Source organism: Lithobates pipiens, unplaced genomic scaffold (assembly GCF_037356315.1).
Source record: "Lithobates pipiens isolate NorthernLeopardFrog02 unplaced genomic scaffold, aLitPip1_a1.2 Scaffold_3, whole genome shotgun sequence".
Lineage (NCBI taxonomy): Eukaryota > Metazoa > Chordata > Amphibia > Anura > Ranidae > Lithobates > Lithobates pipiens.
In genome coordinates, this window is record NW_027507790.1 from 148,831,723 (window position 1) to 148,847,764 (window position 16,042).

General features: G+C 45.4%; 1 protein-coding gene across 5 annotated transcripts in view; it reads left to right on the top strand.

Annotated features, from left to right (window-relative positions):
* The window catches only part of MCTP1 (multiple C2 and transmembrane domain containing 1), a 1,143,431-nt gene that overhangs the window by 491,622 nt on the left and 635,767 nt on the right, over positions 1-16,042 (top strand). For 4 of the 5 annotated variants that reach the window (XM_077462382.1, XM_077462383.1, XM_077462385.1 and 1 more), the window contains exon 7: positions 11,584-11,622. The exons of the other annotated variant lie outside the window; for it this stretch is intronic. In XM_077462382.1, the coding sequence (XP_077318508.1) occupies positions 11,584-11,622 (39 nt within the window). The remainder of the gene's footprint in view (positions 1-11,583; positions 11,623-16,042) is intronic. 5 annotated transcript variants of the gene reach the window in all.

Genomic DNA, 16,042 nt, shown 5'->3' on the forward strand with positions numbered 1-16,042 from the left:
TACTTCTACTCTAATTTTGACACTTGGGGGGGGGGGGGGGGCTGTTCAGATGTTCCGCAGCCCTCTGAGCCGGAAGTCCCCCCCCCCCCCCCCTTCTTCACCTCTTGCCCCACAGCCTTCTGAGACACATCACAGGGACCATTCACAAAGCACTGCATGGCTCGCAAGGCTTCACTGCCAGTTTCCCTTGCTTAAAGGAGTTGTAAAGTCAGAAAGTTTTTCATCTTAATGCATCATATGCAGTAAGATAAAATGCCTTCTCTGTGCAGCAGCCCCCCTCAACCCACCAAATACTTAACTGAATCCATCTCTATCCAGCGATGTCCACAAATACCTTGGTGGCCCGGGACTCTCCCTCCTGATTGGCTGACACAGCAGCGGCACCATTATCTCACTGCTGTCAGTCAAACTCAGTGAGCCAATGAGGAGAGAAAGGGGGCAGGGCCGGGCTGCAGCTCCATGTCTGAATGGACACACAGACCTGTGGCTCGGCTCGGGTGCCCCCATAGCAAGCTGCTTGCTGTGGGGGTCACTCAATAGGAAGGAGGGGCCAAGAGCTCCAACCAAGGATCCGAGAAGAGAAGGATCTGGGCTGCTTTGTTCAAAACCACTTGCCAGAGGAGATGAGTATAACATGTTTGTTATTTTAATAGAAAAAAAACGGGACTTTACCATCACGTTACGATATCAGTGCCTGCACTGAAACAGATTGAAGAATTAGCTTTGATGAAGACATCGCTGGATCCCTAGACAGGTAAGTGTCCTTATATTAAAAGTCAGCAGCTACAGCTCCTCTTTAAGTCTAAATTGATTGGGGGGGGGGGGGGGGTTATGATTACTTGATTGCAGATTTAAATAATGCCCTGGATAATAAAATTGAAGCGTGTATGACAAATATAAGTATAAGAATACATTACACAATTCAGTTCCTGGCAAAATTGTGCCATTGGATTATAACATCACATTACAGGTACAGGTAGGACAGCATGTCAGGTTTATCTTGTCCCATCTCAGGTGTCAAGCAGCACGAGAAGCACTGACCTTATATGACAGTAAGCACCGTTTTAATTAAATATCACACTCCACAGGGATGAGCATACATCTAAATGACACTTCACTGAGTCATTTGGCAGCAACTACAGAGCAAAGAACTTCCACTGTATACAATTAAAACCGAAATTGTCTGGTTCCTTATGGCTTCTGTGATTTTAATTTGGAAAGCCCATTTATTTCATACTGATGACCAAAGTTTAGATCTCTTGTCCTCGTGTACTTAACTTCAAAGATCTTAAAAAAAAACTTCCACATATAGGGCAGATATAACTGGATGACTTCTGGTTTGCTAAAGCACAGTGTATCATACCCATCTGCATTTTTTTTGTGCATGTGACTGGGTGACAATCTAGGAAAGCATTTGGGAGACAAGGAAAGTAACATAATAAGAAGTACCAAACAAGGACCTTTATGGAAGGTGTTATTTTATTGAAAGATACACAGTTCAAAAAACTGAAAATGACATTACATTAACATGTTAAAGATTCAATGAGAATTTTGTGACTGGTCCTTCATCTACTTTAATGTTGTTACATTCAAGATGGTGTGAAGCCTGGCAGTGTCGTAGAGCCTGGTGATATAGCGGGTATATAGCAGGTTGTAACACAATCAATAGTTGCATGGCTATGAAGGCGCCAGCCTGTGGGCTCGGGGTACCAGGCTGGTGGGCGTACCCCTTCCTTCTTGGGAACCACAAACAGATTTGAGTGGAATCCCTGGAAGCGTTCCGATTGCGGAACTGGTACAACCACCCCTCGACTCAGCAAGTCCCTTACTGCCCCCAGCAGGGCCTCCTGGCGAACCGGGGACACGTGTATGCTGGAGGGGAAGAATCTGTTTGGCGGCCAAGAGAGAAACTCTATCTTGTAGGAAATCAGATCGCAGACCCATTGGTCGGATAAGTGGGAGGACCACCGGGCTGCAAACTCCCAAAGGCGACCCCCCACCCGAGACATGGGTGGGGGCAAGCCTTCATGCGGTGGCACTTTTCATCGCAGGCTTGCTAGGCATGCGATGCCAGGGGCGCTTTTGTCCGTCCATGGCCGTCTTGTCGGGCTGGGGGCACTTCGCCAAAGCCCTGGTCGGACAAAAAAAGCAGTTTGTGAGCGGAAAAAGTGGGCCCTTGCCTACGGCGTGGCTCCTTAGACTTCCTGGCTTGGGGAGTAGGGTACTCTTACCACCGGTGGCATTTTTTATAATGTCATCCAATGAGGCTCCAAAGAGCCGGTCGCCAAGGAAGGGAAGATCCGTCAGGGCTTTCTTAGATGCCTGGTCAGCAGACCAGCATTTTAGCCAAATCAGGCGCCTCAGCACCACAGCTGACATTGAAGCCCTGGATAACAGAGGAAGAGTATCCAGGGCCACGTCACAGACACAGACTTGCACGAGTTGGTCTGCTAGTTCCACGCAGACAGGGGAGGCCTGTTGCTCTCCCAATTCGCGGTGCAAACATTTTGCCCACTCAGTCAGTGTCTGCGAAACCAGTGCGGATGCCAGTACAGGTCTCACGGCTGACCCCACAACCGTAAACAAGGAACGAGCCTCGGCCTTCCTGTCCGTAGGATCCTTGAATGCAGGAGTCCCCTCAACCAGGATTGTGGTTACTTTATTTAACCTGGATACTGGGGGGTCCACGACCGGAGGAGCCGACCACTTTTTGAGAAGGCTTTCCTCAAAGGGGTAACGCCATATTTTTGGGGACCGAAAAGGTCCTTTGCGGCCGACCCCATTCCCTGTAGATGAATTTGTCAAAATAATACGGGAACACCTTAGGTCAGGAGTCTCAAACTGGCGGCCCTCCAGCTGTTGCTAAACTACAAGTCCCATGAGGCATTGCAAGGCTGACAGTTACAAGCGTGACTCCCACAGGCAGAGGCATGATGAGACTTGTAGTTTTGCAACAGCTGGAGGGCTGCCAGTTTGAGACCTTTGCCTTAGGTGAACGTGCTGGCTTGCGGGACCCAAAGGGGGCCGATACATCAGCAGAGGGATCCGCTGGCTCCTGTATCTTCAGGGTATCATGCACAGCTGTGATAAGTGCTCCAACCAGCACTTTGTTGCGCCCGGACCCGGATGGGGAATCATCCTCACTGTACGACCGGTCCTGGTCAGCCTTGTCTGATAGGTCAGAGCAGGGGTCACCAGCCTCAGCAGGGCCCGAGTCTGCATCAGAGCTCTCCCCAGAGGACAGGGGGCAGGGGCCTTTCTTGCGTACCTTTCCTTCCACGCACACCTCTATTTTAGGAAGCAGCATGTAATAGCACATGGCATGCTGACACTAGAGAGCTGCGGTAAAAAAAAAGCGCTCAGGCTTCAAGAAAATGGCCGCCAATGATCTGAATAGGGAAAACCTACAGAAAATGGCTGCTGAAGCTAACAAGGGAAACCTGCTCTGCCCCTATCCAAAATGGCCGCTGGGCAGCGCCATGCAGTGAAAGGAACATTGCAGCCTTAAACACAGAAAAATATCTCCACAGGCACCTTTTGGGACCCCCCCCACACCGGAACCAGGACCATCGCTAACCGCACAGACCCCATACAGATGAGAGACCCAGCGATCCCCTGTACACACACCACACAGCAGACACGTGCAGCCACCCCCCCGGGGGGGAGGGAAGATGGGGACGTGGGAGAGAAGGAGGTGAGGTGGCCCCCGAATCGACCTCCGAGGGAATGCCCAGCTGCTCACCCCACCAAAGCAGGGAGAGCTGTACTTACCAGTCCTGAAGAGCTGGGAGACATTCCATCACAGATCCACTCCTGCGCAGTTACAGGGTGGCTGCTGGCCTCGGTATACTGTGATCCAGACATCAGTAGCCGGTCATATGTATACCCCGGAGCACTGAAGCTCACCGACCACCTCTGGAGCTGCGGTATGTCATGGCCTGCCGAGTCGTAGCTGCGAAGTGCACACACTCGATGGCCAGACTGGGGGGACTACAAGCAGGGGCGTAACTATAGGGGGTGCAGCAATTGCGACCGCAACCGGGCCCTGTGATGCAGGGGGCCCATGCAGCCCCCTCTACATATGGCCAGCAGCAGCATAGGCAGCTAGTGGTACCAGTGCACCATGCACACGGGTGGCTGGAGGGTGACTAGCAGAGCTCCATGCTTGACTATCGCACTGGCTGCTCTTCAGTTGTGCATTCCCTGCATGATCTGTGTCCTCAGCCGGCTCCTCAGAGTACCCCTCTCCTGCTCCATGCATTGCCGCTCAGTCCGAGTCTGTTTTCCCCAGCGAGAGTCCCGGGGACAGGGATCCCTTCTCACCTGGAGGCAGTAACTTCATCTGCCCTGGAGAAAAGGACCTCATCTCTTCTGGGGACGGGGACCCCATCCTGCCTAGGGACAGTCCCCCAATGGGGCACCTAAAAATAAAAAAAAATAATAAAAAAAAACTACTGATACCAGTGGTGGAACTACAGGGCTCACAAAGGTCATACCTGTGACCACGCCCTGGAGTTCCACCGCCGGACTCGGAGGGAAGGGCCCTGGCTTGGGTTCAGGGGGGCCCTTCATGGTTTTTTGCATCGGGGCCCTGAAGGTTCTAGTTACGCCACTGCTGGTGGCCATAGGGGTGTGGGTTAATATTTTTTTTACAAATAGTTAAAGCTACAAAAGGGTAAACTTGAGTGGATTCTACAATATTTGTAAATATGCCAATAATAAATTGAAATCTGTGTTTACAAGATTTAGTGTACTCTTTTTTTTGTCATAATTTGCTGTGGGCCCATGTCTTTATATCAGGGCGGCAAACTTTGCCATTCAACCACGATGAATATTTCTGGGTAGATCTGTTTTGGAATTAGCTAGCACTATGAATTATTTTAAAAAATACAGCATGCAAACAATTCTGACATAGTGATACACAACTTGAAAAAGCAATCATTGAAATTAAATGTCTATCCTGTCTTCATCAGAAGTATTATTATGGCTGAAATAACAGAAGCAGCATTGCACTTTTAACTCATGCAGCTCGCCTTGGCTTTAAAAGTGAAGAAAAATTTTAGACTTTTTCTAGAACATCTAGTTATAGAAAACTCCTTTTAGGTCTTTTGTAAAGGGTTTTAAAGTGACCTGTTACTGTTATCAAAATGTACAAAATACAGGCATACCCCACTTTTAAGTACACAATGGAGTTTATTTACTAAAGCTGGAAAGTGCAAAATCAGGCTCACTTCTGCATAGAAACCAATGAGCTTCTAACCCCAGCTTGTTCAATTAAACTTTGGTAATAAAACCTGGAAGCTCATTGGTTTCTATGCAGAAGTGGTCCTGATTTTGCCCTTTCCAGCTTTAGTAAATAAACCCCATTGTGTACTTAAAAGTGGGGTATGCCTGTAACAAAGCCTGAAAAGTGCAGCCATATACCTTTAGAGTTGAGTATGCTATTGCCATAGTCCTCATAGGACTATGTGCATCAATAGAATAACACAACCCTGTGGCCTAAGATAGCAAGGCACACATCTGCTCTTCCTTCTTCCTCCCCTTCCTTTCTCCAAGCTAACAAATTGACTGGAGACTACTGTCCAGTATTAACTGTTTCCTGTGAAGACCAGAAGTTCAGAGAAGCAGCACTAAAAGAGCAGGAGCCAGCAACATTGAAAGTTGTAAACTGCTGGGGTAAGGATTTTAATAAAATGTTTAATGTTATTAAACTAAAAATTCACAGAGTTTAATACAAGTTTAAATAGGTTCTTCACCCTGTAAACAAAAATGTAAATGTCAGCAGCTACAAATACTGTAGCTGCTAACTTTAAAAAAAAATAGACACTTACCTGTCCCGGGATCCAGCAATGTCCTCACCTGGCCCGGCTCTCTTCAGGTGCAGGCATCTGAATCTCAACTGTGGGTAGCCAACTGTGACTCCTTGTGGCTCCACAGCTGACTGCCCACAGGGGGGGTGGGAGTAGGTGGGGCTGTACTGCCGCTCAGATCACTGCCACAATATATATACAGTATCTCACAAAAGTGAGTACACCCCTCCCATTTTTGTAAATATTTTAATATATCTTTTCATGTGACCACACTGAAGAAATTACACTTTGCTACAATGTAAAGTAGTGAGTGTACAGCTTGTATAACAATGTAAATTTGCTGTCCCTACAAAATAACTCAACACACATTAATGTCTAAACCGCTGGCAACAAAAGTGAATACCCCCCTAAGTGAAAATGTCCAAATTGAGCCCAAAGTGTCAATATTTTGTGTGGCCACCATTATTTTTCAGCACTGCCTTAACCCTCTTAGCCATGGAGTTCACCAGAGCTTCACAGGTTGCCACTGGAGTCCTCTTCCACTCCTCCATGAGCTGGTGGATGTTAGAGACCTTGCGCTCCCCCACCTTCCATTTGAGGATTCCCCACAGATGCTCAATAGGGTTTAGGTCTGGAGACATGCTTGGCCAGTCTATCACCTTTACTCTCAGCTTCTTTAGCAAGGCAATGGTCATCTTGGAGGAGTGTTTGAGGTCATTATCATGTTGGAATACTGCCCTGCGGCCCAGTCTCCAAAGGGAGGGGATCATGTTGGCATTCATGGTTCCCTCAATGATCTATAGCTCCCTAGTGGCGGCAGCACTCATGCAGCAACAGACAATGACACTCCCACCACTATGCTTGACTGTAGGCAAGACGCACTTGTCTTTGTACCCCTCACCTTGTTGCCGCCACACACACTTGACATCATCTGAACCAAATAAGTTTAGTGGTCTCATCAGCCCAAAGGACGTGGTTGCAGTAATCCATGTCCTTAGTCTGCTTGTCTTCAGTAAACTGTTTGCAGGCTTTCTTGTGCATCATCTTTAGAGACATCCTTCTGGGACAACAGCCATGCAGACCAATTTGATGCAGTGTGTGGTGTATGGCCTGAGCACTGACAGGTGGGACCCTCACCCCTTCAACCTCTGCAGCAATGCTAGCAGCACTCATATGTCTATTTCCCAAAGACAACCTCTGGATATAACGCTAAGCACATGCACTTAACTTCTTTGGTTGACCATGGCAAGGCCTGTTCTGCGTGGAACCTGCCCTGTTAAACCGCTATATGATCTTGGCCACCATGCTGCAGCTCAGTCTCAGGGTCTTGCCAATCTTCTTATAGCCTAGGCCAGTGATGGCGAACCTTGGCACTCCAGATGTTTTGGAACTACATTTCCCATGATGCTCATGCACTCAGAAGTGTAGCTGAGCATCATGGGAAATGTAGTTTCAAAACATCTGGGGTGACAAGGTTCGCCATCACTAGCCTTGGCCATCTTCATGTATTGAAACAATTATTTTTTTCAGATCCTCTAGTTCTTTGCCATAAGGTTCCATGTTAAACTTCCAGTGACCAGTATGAGAGAGTGAGGACGATAACACTAAATGTAACACACCTGCTCCTCATTCACACCTGAGACCTTGTAACACTAACGAGTCACATGACATGGGGAGGGAAAATGGCTAATTGGGCCCAAGTTGGAAATTTTCACTTAGGGGTATACTCACTTTTGTTGCCATTGGTTTAGACATCAATGGCTGTGTGTTGTGTTGGTTTGAGAGGACAGGAAATTTACACTGTTATATAAGCTGTACACTCACTACTTTACATTGTAGCGAAGTGTAATTTCTTCAGTGTTGTCACATGAAAAGATAAAATAATTTTTTTACAAAAAAGTGAGGGTTGTACTTTTGTGAGATACTGTATATATACACTATATTACCAAAAGTATTGAAACACCTGCCTTTACACGCACTTGAACTTTAATGGCATCCCAATCTTAGTCCATAGGGTTCAATATTGAGTTGGCCCACCCTTTGCAGCTATAACAGGTTCATCTCTTCTGGGAAGGCTGTCCACAAGGTTTAGGAGTGTGTCTATGGAAAAGTTTGACCATTCTTCCAGAAGCGCATTTGTGAGGACAGGCACTGATGTGGACATGAAGGCCTGGGTTGCAGTCTCCGCTCTAATTCATCCCAAAGTTTTCTATTGGGTTGGATGCATTTTGAGTGTGCCATCCAGTTCTGGGCACCAGTCCTCAGGAAGGATGCGCTGAAACTGGAGAGAGTCCAGGGAAGGTCAACAAAGCTAATTAAGGGAATGGAGGACCTCAGCTATGGGCAAAGACTACAAGCATTGCACTTTTTCTCTCTGGAGAGGAGACGCTTGAGAGGGGTTATGATATTAATTGACAAATACCGTAATGGTGACCCTAGCATAGGGAAAAAAATATTCAGTGAAAGAGAATTTAAAAAGACACACGGCTATTAACAAAAACTGGAAGAGATGCAGTTGAGCCTTAAACTGCAAAGAGGGTTCTTTAGAATCAGAGCAGTAAGGATGTGGAATTCTCTTCCACAACCAGTGGTATCAGTAGAGAGCATCAATTTCAAAAAACTATTAGATGGGCACCTTAACGACTACAACATACAGTGGTATATGATGTACTACCAAAATAAACACATACACATACACACACACATCATAGTTTGAACTGGATGGACTGGTGTCTTTTTTTTCAACTTCACCAACTATATAACTATGTAATATGTATCAGGGGTTCACCATGATACCAACGCCTGTAACCATGCCCATTTGCACACAGCTGCAGGGTGTTTGTGGCCCTTCCATATCCACTTGAGTGGCTTGCATTCAGCGAGCTTCCCACCGAACATGACAAGAGTGGAATTTTTTTTTTGCTGTGGATGTGACACAAAGCATTGCGATTTTGGCACGTAAACACCCCCATCAGCTGTCTTAAGGGGGAAGGATGTTAGTAGGTGCTATAAATTTGGCATTTTCAACTCCCCCCCCACCCCCCTCCCGCAAACCACAAGCCCTATAGATGGGTATACACAGTCGTTTTTTTTTCGCAGGTGCTGATCGAATGCTGGTTTTCAGCATGACCGTTCAGCAGAAGCTAGTTGTTGGACCGGCTCTGTTGAAGAGACATCAGCACACATGGACCATGAGTTGACTGGTTCCTGCTGAACTGGCCAATTTTCCACCTGGCTGCAGAGAACAAAACACAGTAAATGCTACATAAACAGACCACTCCACGGATACCATTTGTTATTCTACTAAGTCAGTTTAGAGAATATAAGCAACACAAACTATTTCCTTCTTTTTATGAAAGAGCCCCAGTGAGGGGTGGCTGATATCAGATTATACTATATAAAACAAAAAGCCTTCTGCTTGCCCACCCTTCTGCCTCACTATATATGACAAATATGGCTGCACGTCATCTGTGGATTCCTGTGATGTGAGTGCATGAAGGAATGGTAAACTTTGTACACCTGCTTGATGTGTTTTTTCTTGTTTTTTGTCCCTTTCAGTATCATTGCATGCCTGTGATTTCTATTCAGCCAGAGGGTCTCACCAAGTACTGGCCTATAAAGACATATTCAGGGTGAATGTACAGCGCTGTTCAGAGCTGTGTTAAGCTCCAGATATAAAATATCATTAGTGTGATGAAAATACATTTTTAAAGCTTAGCTCCAGCCAGAACTTAATTTTGTACAGAGTTAGAATCTTTGCCAGGTCTTTATGGTGTTCCCCCGGGGCAGGTTTACCCTTACTTGCTGTCCGGGACTGAAAGTTACAGGATAACTCGCCGATATGCAAAGGGCCAGCAACAAAGACACATTTATATTGGGGAGGGGGATGTGTTGTAACATTTGTTTTATTGCCCTCAGTCATTGTGTCCCTGTGATATCAGCACTGCCTCATGGGAGATTGATTTACTAAATCTGGAGAGTGCAAAATTGGGTGTAGCTCTGCATAGAAGCCAACCAACTTCCAGGTTTTTTTTTTAAAAGTTTAAAGTGGTTGTAAAGGCAGAATGTTTTTTTATCTTAATGCATTCTATGCATTAAGGTAAAAAAAAACCTTCTGTGTGCAGCAGCCCCCCTAATACTTATCTGAGGTCCTTCTCTGTCCAGCGATGTCCACGAGTGTCTCAGCCGACGAGATTCTCCTTCCTAATTGGCTGAGACACAGCAGCGGCACTATTGGCTCCCGCTGATGTCAATTCAAGTCAGCTAGCCATTAAAGGGAGAAAGGGGGCGGGACCGGGTTGGGTCTTCCTGTCTGAATGGACACAGGGAGCTGTAACTCAGCTTGGGTGCCACCTTAACAAGCTGCTTGTTGTGAGGGCACTGAACAAGAGAGAGGGGCCAGGAGCACAGAAGAGGGACCCAAGAAGAGGAGGATCTGGGCTGCTCTGTGCAAATTCACTACAACAGAGGTAAGTATAACAGGTTTATTATTTTTGTAGAAAAAAAAATAGACTTTACAATCCCTTTATAGTGTTACTAAACCCACAACAGTAAAGTAGGTATGTGCAGTAAAGCATGCTTGTTATACTCACTGTGGAACCTAAGGGGTTAATTCTGCGCATTGTGTAAAAAGGCTGTTTGATCCTGTCTTCTCTGATCCCCCCCTTCTCCCACTGTCTCCAATCCATCTCCTGATAAGATAGAGCCTTGGGGGCACCCTGCACATGCTCAGTTTGGTGTGTATTGCTAGAGAGATTTTTAGTTTTTTTGGGGGGAGGGTGCATGTGATCAACACAGGGCCAATCAGCACTGTCCAGCCAGAGTTTTAGGGGTCATGCAGGCCTTATAGGATCATCAGAAGAGAATGCAATCTCCTTCTACAAGCTTTAACCAGTGCTTGTCGGGACACCACTGATGGAGAAGACACAAGACTGCTATACTGTATACTACTAATGAGTTTATATATTTATATATTGCCCCTCGGGGCTTTCACACTACACACAATGGTGCAGCTTCTTTAGGGCGTTTTGCAGGCGCTATTTGTAACGCTATAGCGCCTGCAAAACGCCCTGGTGTGAAAGGGGTCTAATAAAACATACTGAAGTTAGAAGCTGATTGGCTACCATGCACAGCTGCACCAGATTTTGCACTCTCCAGTTTTAGTAAATCATCCCCATGGTGTCATTAGGACAGAAAACGAGGGAATATCTCCCCAATGAGGACACTGAACGAAATATAAACTTGACAAAAGTTCTGATTCTTACAATTAAAAAAAAAAAGACTGATTTGGCTGGAGTTAGGTTTAACCTTGCATTTTGTTTGACAATGTGCTGAAAATACATTTAAATTTTAAATACTATTTACATTTTCTTATATGTGAATATTTTAAGGTATGTTAAAGAAAATACAAATCAATGCGTTCCTTCCAAATATGTATTTGTATCCAAGTGCTGACATTTTATGAGATCTTTTTTTAATATTCAAGCCTAGGTGCTTGGTGTCTGAATCCAAACATGCCACTAAGGAGAAAATAAGTGAACCAAATGAATAAAGCAAGATTAGACTGATATATACAGTCCAAAATGTATACTAATAGACACAGAAACGTGACCTCAGTATAGAAGGATGAACCTTCTGGTATTCATATTTGATGATACATTTAATTGCCCTGAATACAGACCACTGAGTAGGCCTTTCCATAGAACGATGGTCCCTCTGGCAGCTCTACCGCATGGTGAAATAAAAATAAAATGACACTTTATTTTGTTTGCAGACAACTATAATTAAGAAGAATTGGAAAAGATCAAGTAAGGTAATTGGTGGCACATGAACACGGAATTCTAAAGCAGATCATAGATTGAGCAATTTTCTTTCCTTCCACCACGGGTGAAAGGAAAGAAAATTGTTTGATTCCTCCATCAACGCAATCAGTACTGATAGGAGAATCCCTCCTGCAGCACTATTGTTTTCTGCTGGTGGGGAGCCTTTTCTGCCAGCAGAACACAATGATCACTGTTGGCAGCTACAGCCACCAGCAATGATAGCATAAAAAAGTCTCACAGGCTGGTTGTAATGTATTCGATCGATTCACCTGACAATGGCTGCTGTAGTCATGGTATTCTCCTATAATATGTTTGGTATTTGAGTGTTGAGCAAGAATCTGACCTTTCATGGCTTCCCAGTAAACTGTTTATCTGTAACATGTTTTGTGCACTAACCTAGCTTGTTTGCCTGTAAATGACAGCTGCTCATATGGCTTCCTGACAAAGCTTTTATTATACTGCCTATAAGATGAGAACATGGGTCATTGCATTCTTTATTCAATGTCTAAAGTGATTTTGTCATTATGATGCTCAACTTTGGATGGTTTTATTGTGCTTCTCTTTTTCTGGTGTTTTCAGGCAGGTAAGATGCCATGCAGAATCCTCCTATGTTTTTTTTTGGCAATGATACAGATAGTGTCACTGATGCAATGATCTCAACACCACTCTCTGGATCATTATATGTAAGCGCAGGTTGCCATGGTGATCCCCCGCACTCACAACATATCCTCAATCTTCTGGGTTGAATGACGCTGATGATAGAGTTATCTTAAAGCCTAATTGAATCCCCATTTTAATCAGCTTAATACATTACAAAAGGTGTTAGATAAATTTTCTTTCCAAAGCAGTCACAGCTCAAGTAGAAAAGCCCACTACTTGCCACCAGCTGCAGAGTGGGACCCTTGTTTTCTGTGGAGAACAGTGGTCTTGTTGCAGAGGTCTGACACGCCCCCTACTGATTCTGACATATAGCTCTGCAATTAGCCAAGTGCACGCTCCCCACTGATTGGAGAGCTCTGGCTCTGAATTATCAGGGTGTGCACTGGACCTCTGGAGGGATATTACTGCTTCTCCACAAACAGCAAGGGTACCACTCTGCAGCATGCTGTTAAGATGTAGGCTTTTTTACTTTTGGCTTTTCTACTCACTGTTTTTTTTATAGAAGACAAACTATATTGATTCACCTAAAATGTACAGTATGTAGCCAATTTAAACAAAAAGATCACTTGGGTTTTAACACCACCTCATGGCAGCCTTTTAGGGGGGATTTAATAAAAGCATATGGCTGCACACCCAGTTAGTGATGGGTCTCTTTATTTTCAAATCCATAAAACATTAACCACTTCAGCCCGGACCATTTTCCTGGCCAAAGACCAGACCACTTTTTGCGATTCGGCACTGTGCCGCTTTAACTGGCAAATTGCGCGGTCATGCGACGTGGCTCCCAAACAAAATTGAAGTCCATTTTTCCCACAAATAGAGCTTTCTTTTGGTGGTATTTGATCACCTCTGCGGTTTTTATTTTTTGCGCTATAAATAAAAATAGAACGACAATTTTGAAAAAAACACATTATTTTTTACTTTTTGTTATAATAAATATCCCCCAAAAATATATAAAAAAAACGTTTTTTTCCCTCAGTTTAAGCCGATACGTATTCCTCTACATATTTTTGGTAAAAAAATCACAATAAGCGATTATTGATTGGTTTGCGCAAAAGTTATAGCGTTTACAAAATAGGGGATAGTTTTATGGCATTTTTATTAATAATTTTTTTTTTACTAGTAATGGCGGCGATCAGCGATTTTTATTGTGACTGCGACATTATGGCAGACACATCGGATATTTTTGACACATTTTTGGGACCATTGTCATTTATACAGCAATCACTGCTATTCAAATGCAGTGATTCCTGTGTAAATGACACTGGCAGTGAAGGGGTTAACCAGTGGGTGGCAGTGTAGGGGTTAAGTGTTCCTAGGGGTGTGTTACTAACTGTTGGGGGCGGGGCTTTCTTTTAATGAACACTGATCTCTGCTCCAATCACATGGAGCAGAGATCAACATCACTTGTTGCTAGGCAGAACGGGGAGATGCTGTTTACAACGGAATCTCCCAGTTCAGCCGCCCCGTGAGACGATCGTGGGTATGCCCGCGGCAATCAAATCCGCGAGACCCGCGACCAGACTCATGGGGGTCCCGACCAGCATTGCGATGGCAGGGTGGCATTTAAGATTGGACGTACCTGTACGCCAATATGCCTGCCCGTGCCATTCTGCCGACGTACATTGGCGTGCGCTGGTCGGGAAGTGGTTAATAACACCACAGGACAGGCAAACAGGTACAGGTAGATGCATTTCACACAGAAACGCTGCGCTTATTCATTGGGTAATGAATAAGCGCAGCGTCGCTGTGTGAAACGCATCTACCTGTACCTGCTTGCCTGTCCTGTGGTGTTATTCATGTTTTTACAATTAAGTGATTCTTTGCTACCTTGTTGTGCAGCCATCCATTCCTTTTATCCAAATTGCACAACCGGTGAGCCGAGGCTAGCACCCCTGGGAGGAGTCCATTCCCTAGCCTACCTGGTTCCATCACTCACCTGGAGCAGCATTTTCTTTTCCTAGGGGGGGCTTTAAAGCCCGGGAGCTTGCATTGCTTCTTCTGTATCATGTCACTGCTATAATTGGCTCTTACAGCCGTTACATGGTTGGGAAAACATCCTACTGGCTCTCATTCAGAAGCTTTGACCAGTATTTGTTGGTGACAATTCGGTCAATGTGTTGGGAGCGCTCTCCCAGCACACAAACTCTTGCCACCTTGAATGCATATGAGCAGCAGCTGGGCATTGAAGCCCACAGTTCTTGCTGCTGCATATATGCAAGAGGTTAAGGGAGAAGTAGGGCTAAAGCTCTTTTGGCCCTGGTTCTCCTGTAGGTCACCAGAGTGCACTTAGTTCTGCATTCCTATGACCCATGTTCAGCTGACAGTGGACTAAAGTCTGCTGTTGGCTGACACTCAGCTGGTTCAGGATCCTGATGTCAGGATCCATCCATAAGCATGGACCAGCAGCTAGTTCAGCCTCTCAGCGCAACACTGAGAGCCTGGGCCAGCCACTCCCACCCCCTCCAAAGCCTGGTGCTCCAGTGAGTGCTGGAGGGGCAGAGCAGAGAGTCAGTGACTGACAGTCACTACTCTCTGCCCAGTGAAGATTGAGAACTGAGAGATCAGTGGTCGTGTGATCGGAGTAGATAGTTCTCGGGCTTAGAGCCAGGGGGGGCAGATGCAGAATCCACCTAGGTGAGTATGTACAGTGGGGTTTTTTTTAAGACCCCATACTTCTCTTTCATGGTTTATTTACATGGGATGTGTTTTCTTGGTGGTCTCTGTTTCTATTAGATGTGTTGTATTGCTGTCTGTTAGAAAACAATATTACAAGCAGAATTTTTCTCCATTATTGAGTATTTTCTTATGCAGTCTACTTCAAAATATGGTAAACATGAAGATGTCTTCATATAAATGTGAAGAGTTTACAAAAAAAATCTACATCTCATGTACGACTTTGAGTATGGAAAGTATTAAACTGTGTTGTCAGTAAAAAGCTGTCATGATTTCTGCATAGCTAGAAATCCAACTTAAATCTGCTCTGGAAAAAACTGAAGACTTAAACCAGAACTGAAGGCCATTAAATAAAAAAAAAAACATATTGAACTGACACTTCCTTTTTAAACTTCTAAAGGTCAGGCTCGGTTCACACAGGGGCGACTTGTCCAGGCGACTTCGCCGCCTGACAAGTCGCGCTCCGTTCTGTACTACGGAACCGTTCTAATAGGAGCGACTCAAGTCGCTCCGACTTAGAAAAAAGGTTCCTGTACTACTTTTGCGGCGACTTCGGGCGACTTGCATTGACTTCTATACAGAAGTCGTTTTGCAAGTCGCCGCTGATCGTGTGCAGGTCGCGGCAGGTCGCGGCGCTGCCAGTCGTGCCGCCCGCTGTGTGAACTGAGCCTAAAACATGCCTGATATTAAAGGAGTTGTAAACCATTGTTTTCTTTTTAAATAAAAAATAACAAACATGTTATACTTACCTGCTCTGTGCAAGGGTTTTGTACAGAGCAGCCCTAATCTTCTTCTTCTAGGGTGCCCAGCCAGTACTCCTGGCTCCTCCCCTTCATGGATTGTCCCCACGGAAAGCCGCTTTCCATGGGGTACCTGTGTGGGCTCACTTCCGAGTCCCACTGCTGCATTCATTGACACAGACAAATTAACACAGACACAACCCTCGCTCCTGTGTCACTGGATATGATTGACAGCAGCGGGAGCCAATGGCTTCCGCTGCTATCAATCTGTCTAATCAGGAGAGAGACAGTGGCTGGGCGTGGTTTAAATTTGTGGGCGTGGCTCATATGAGGT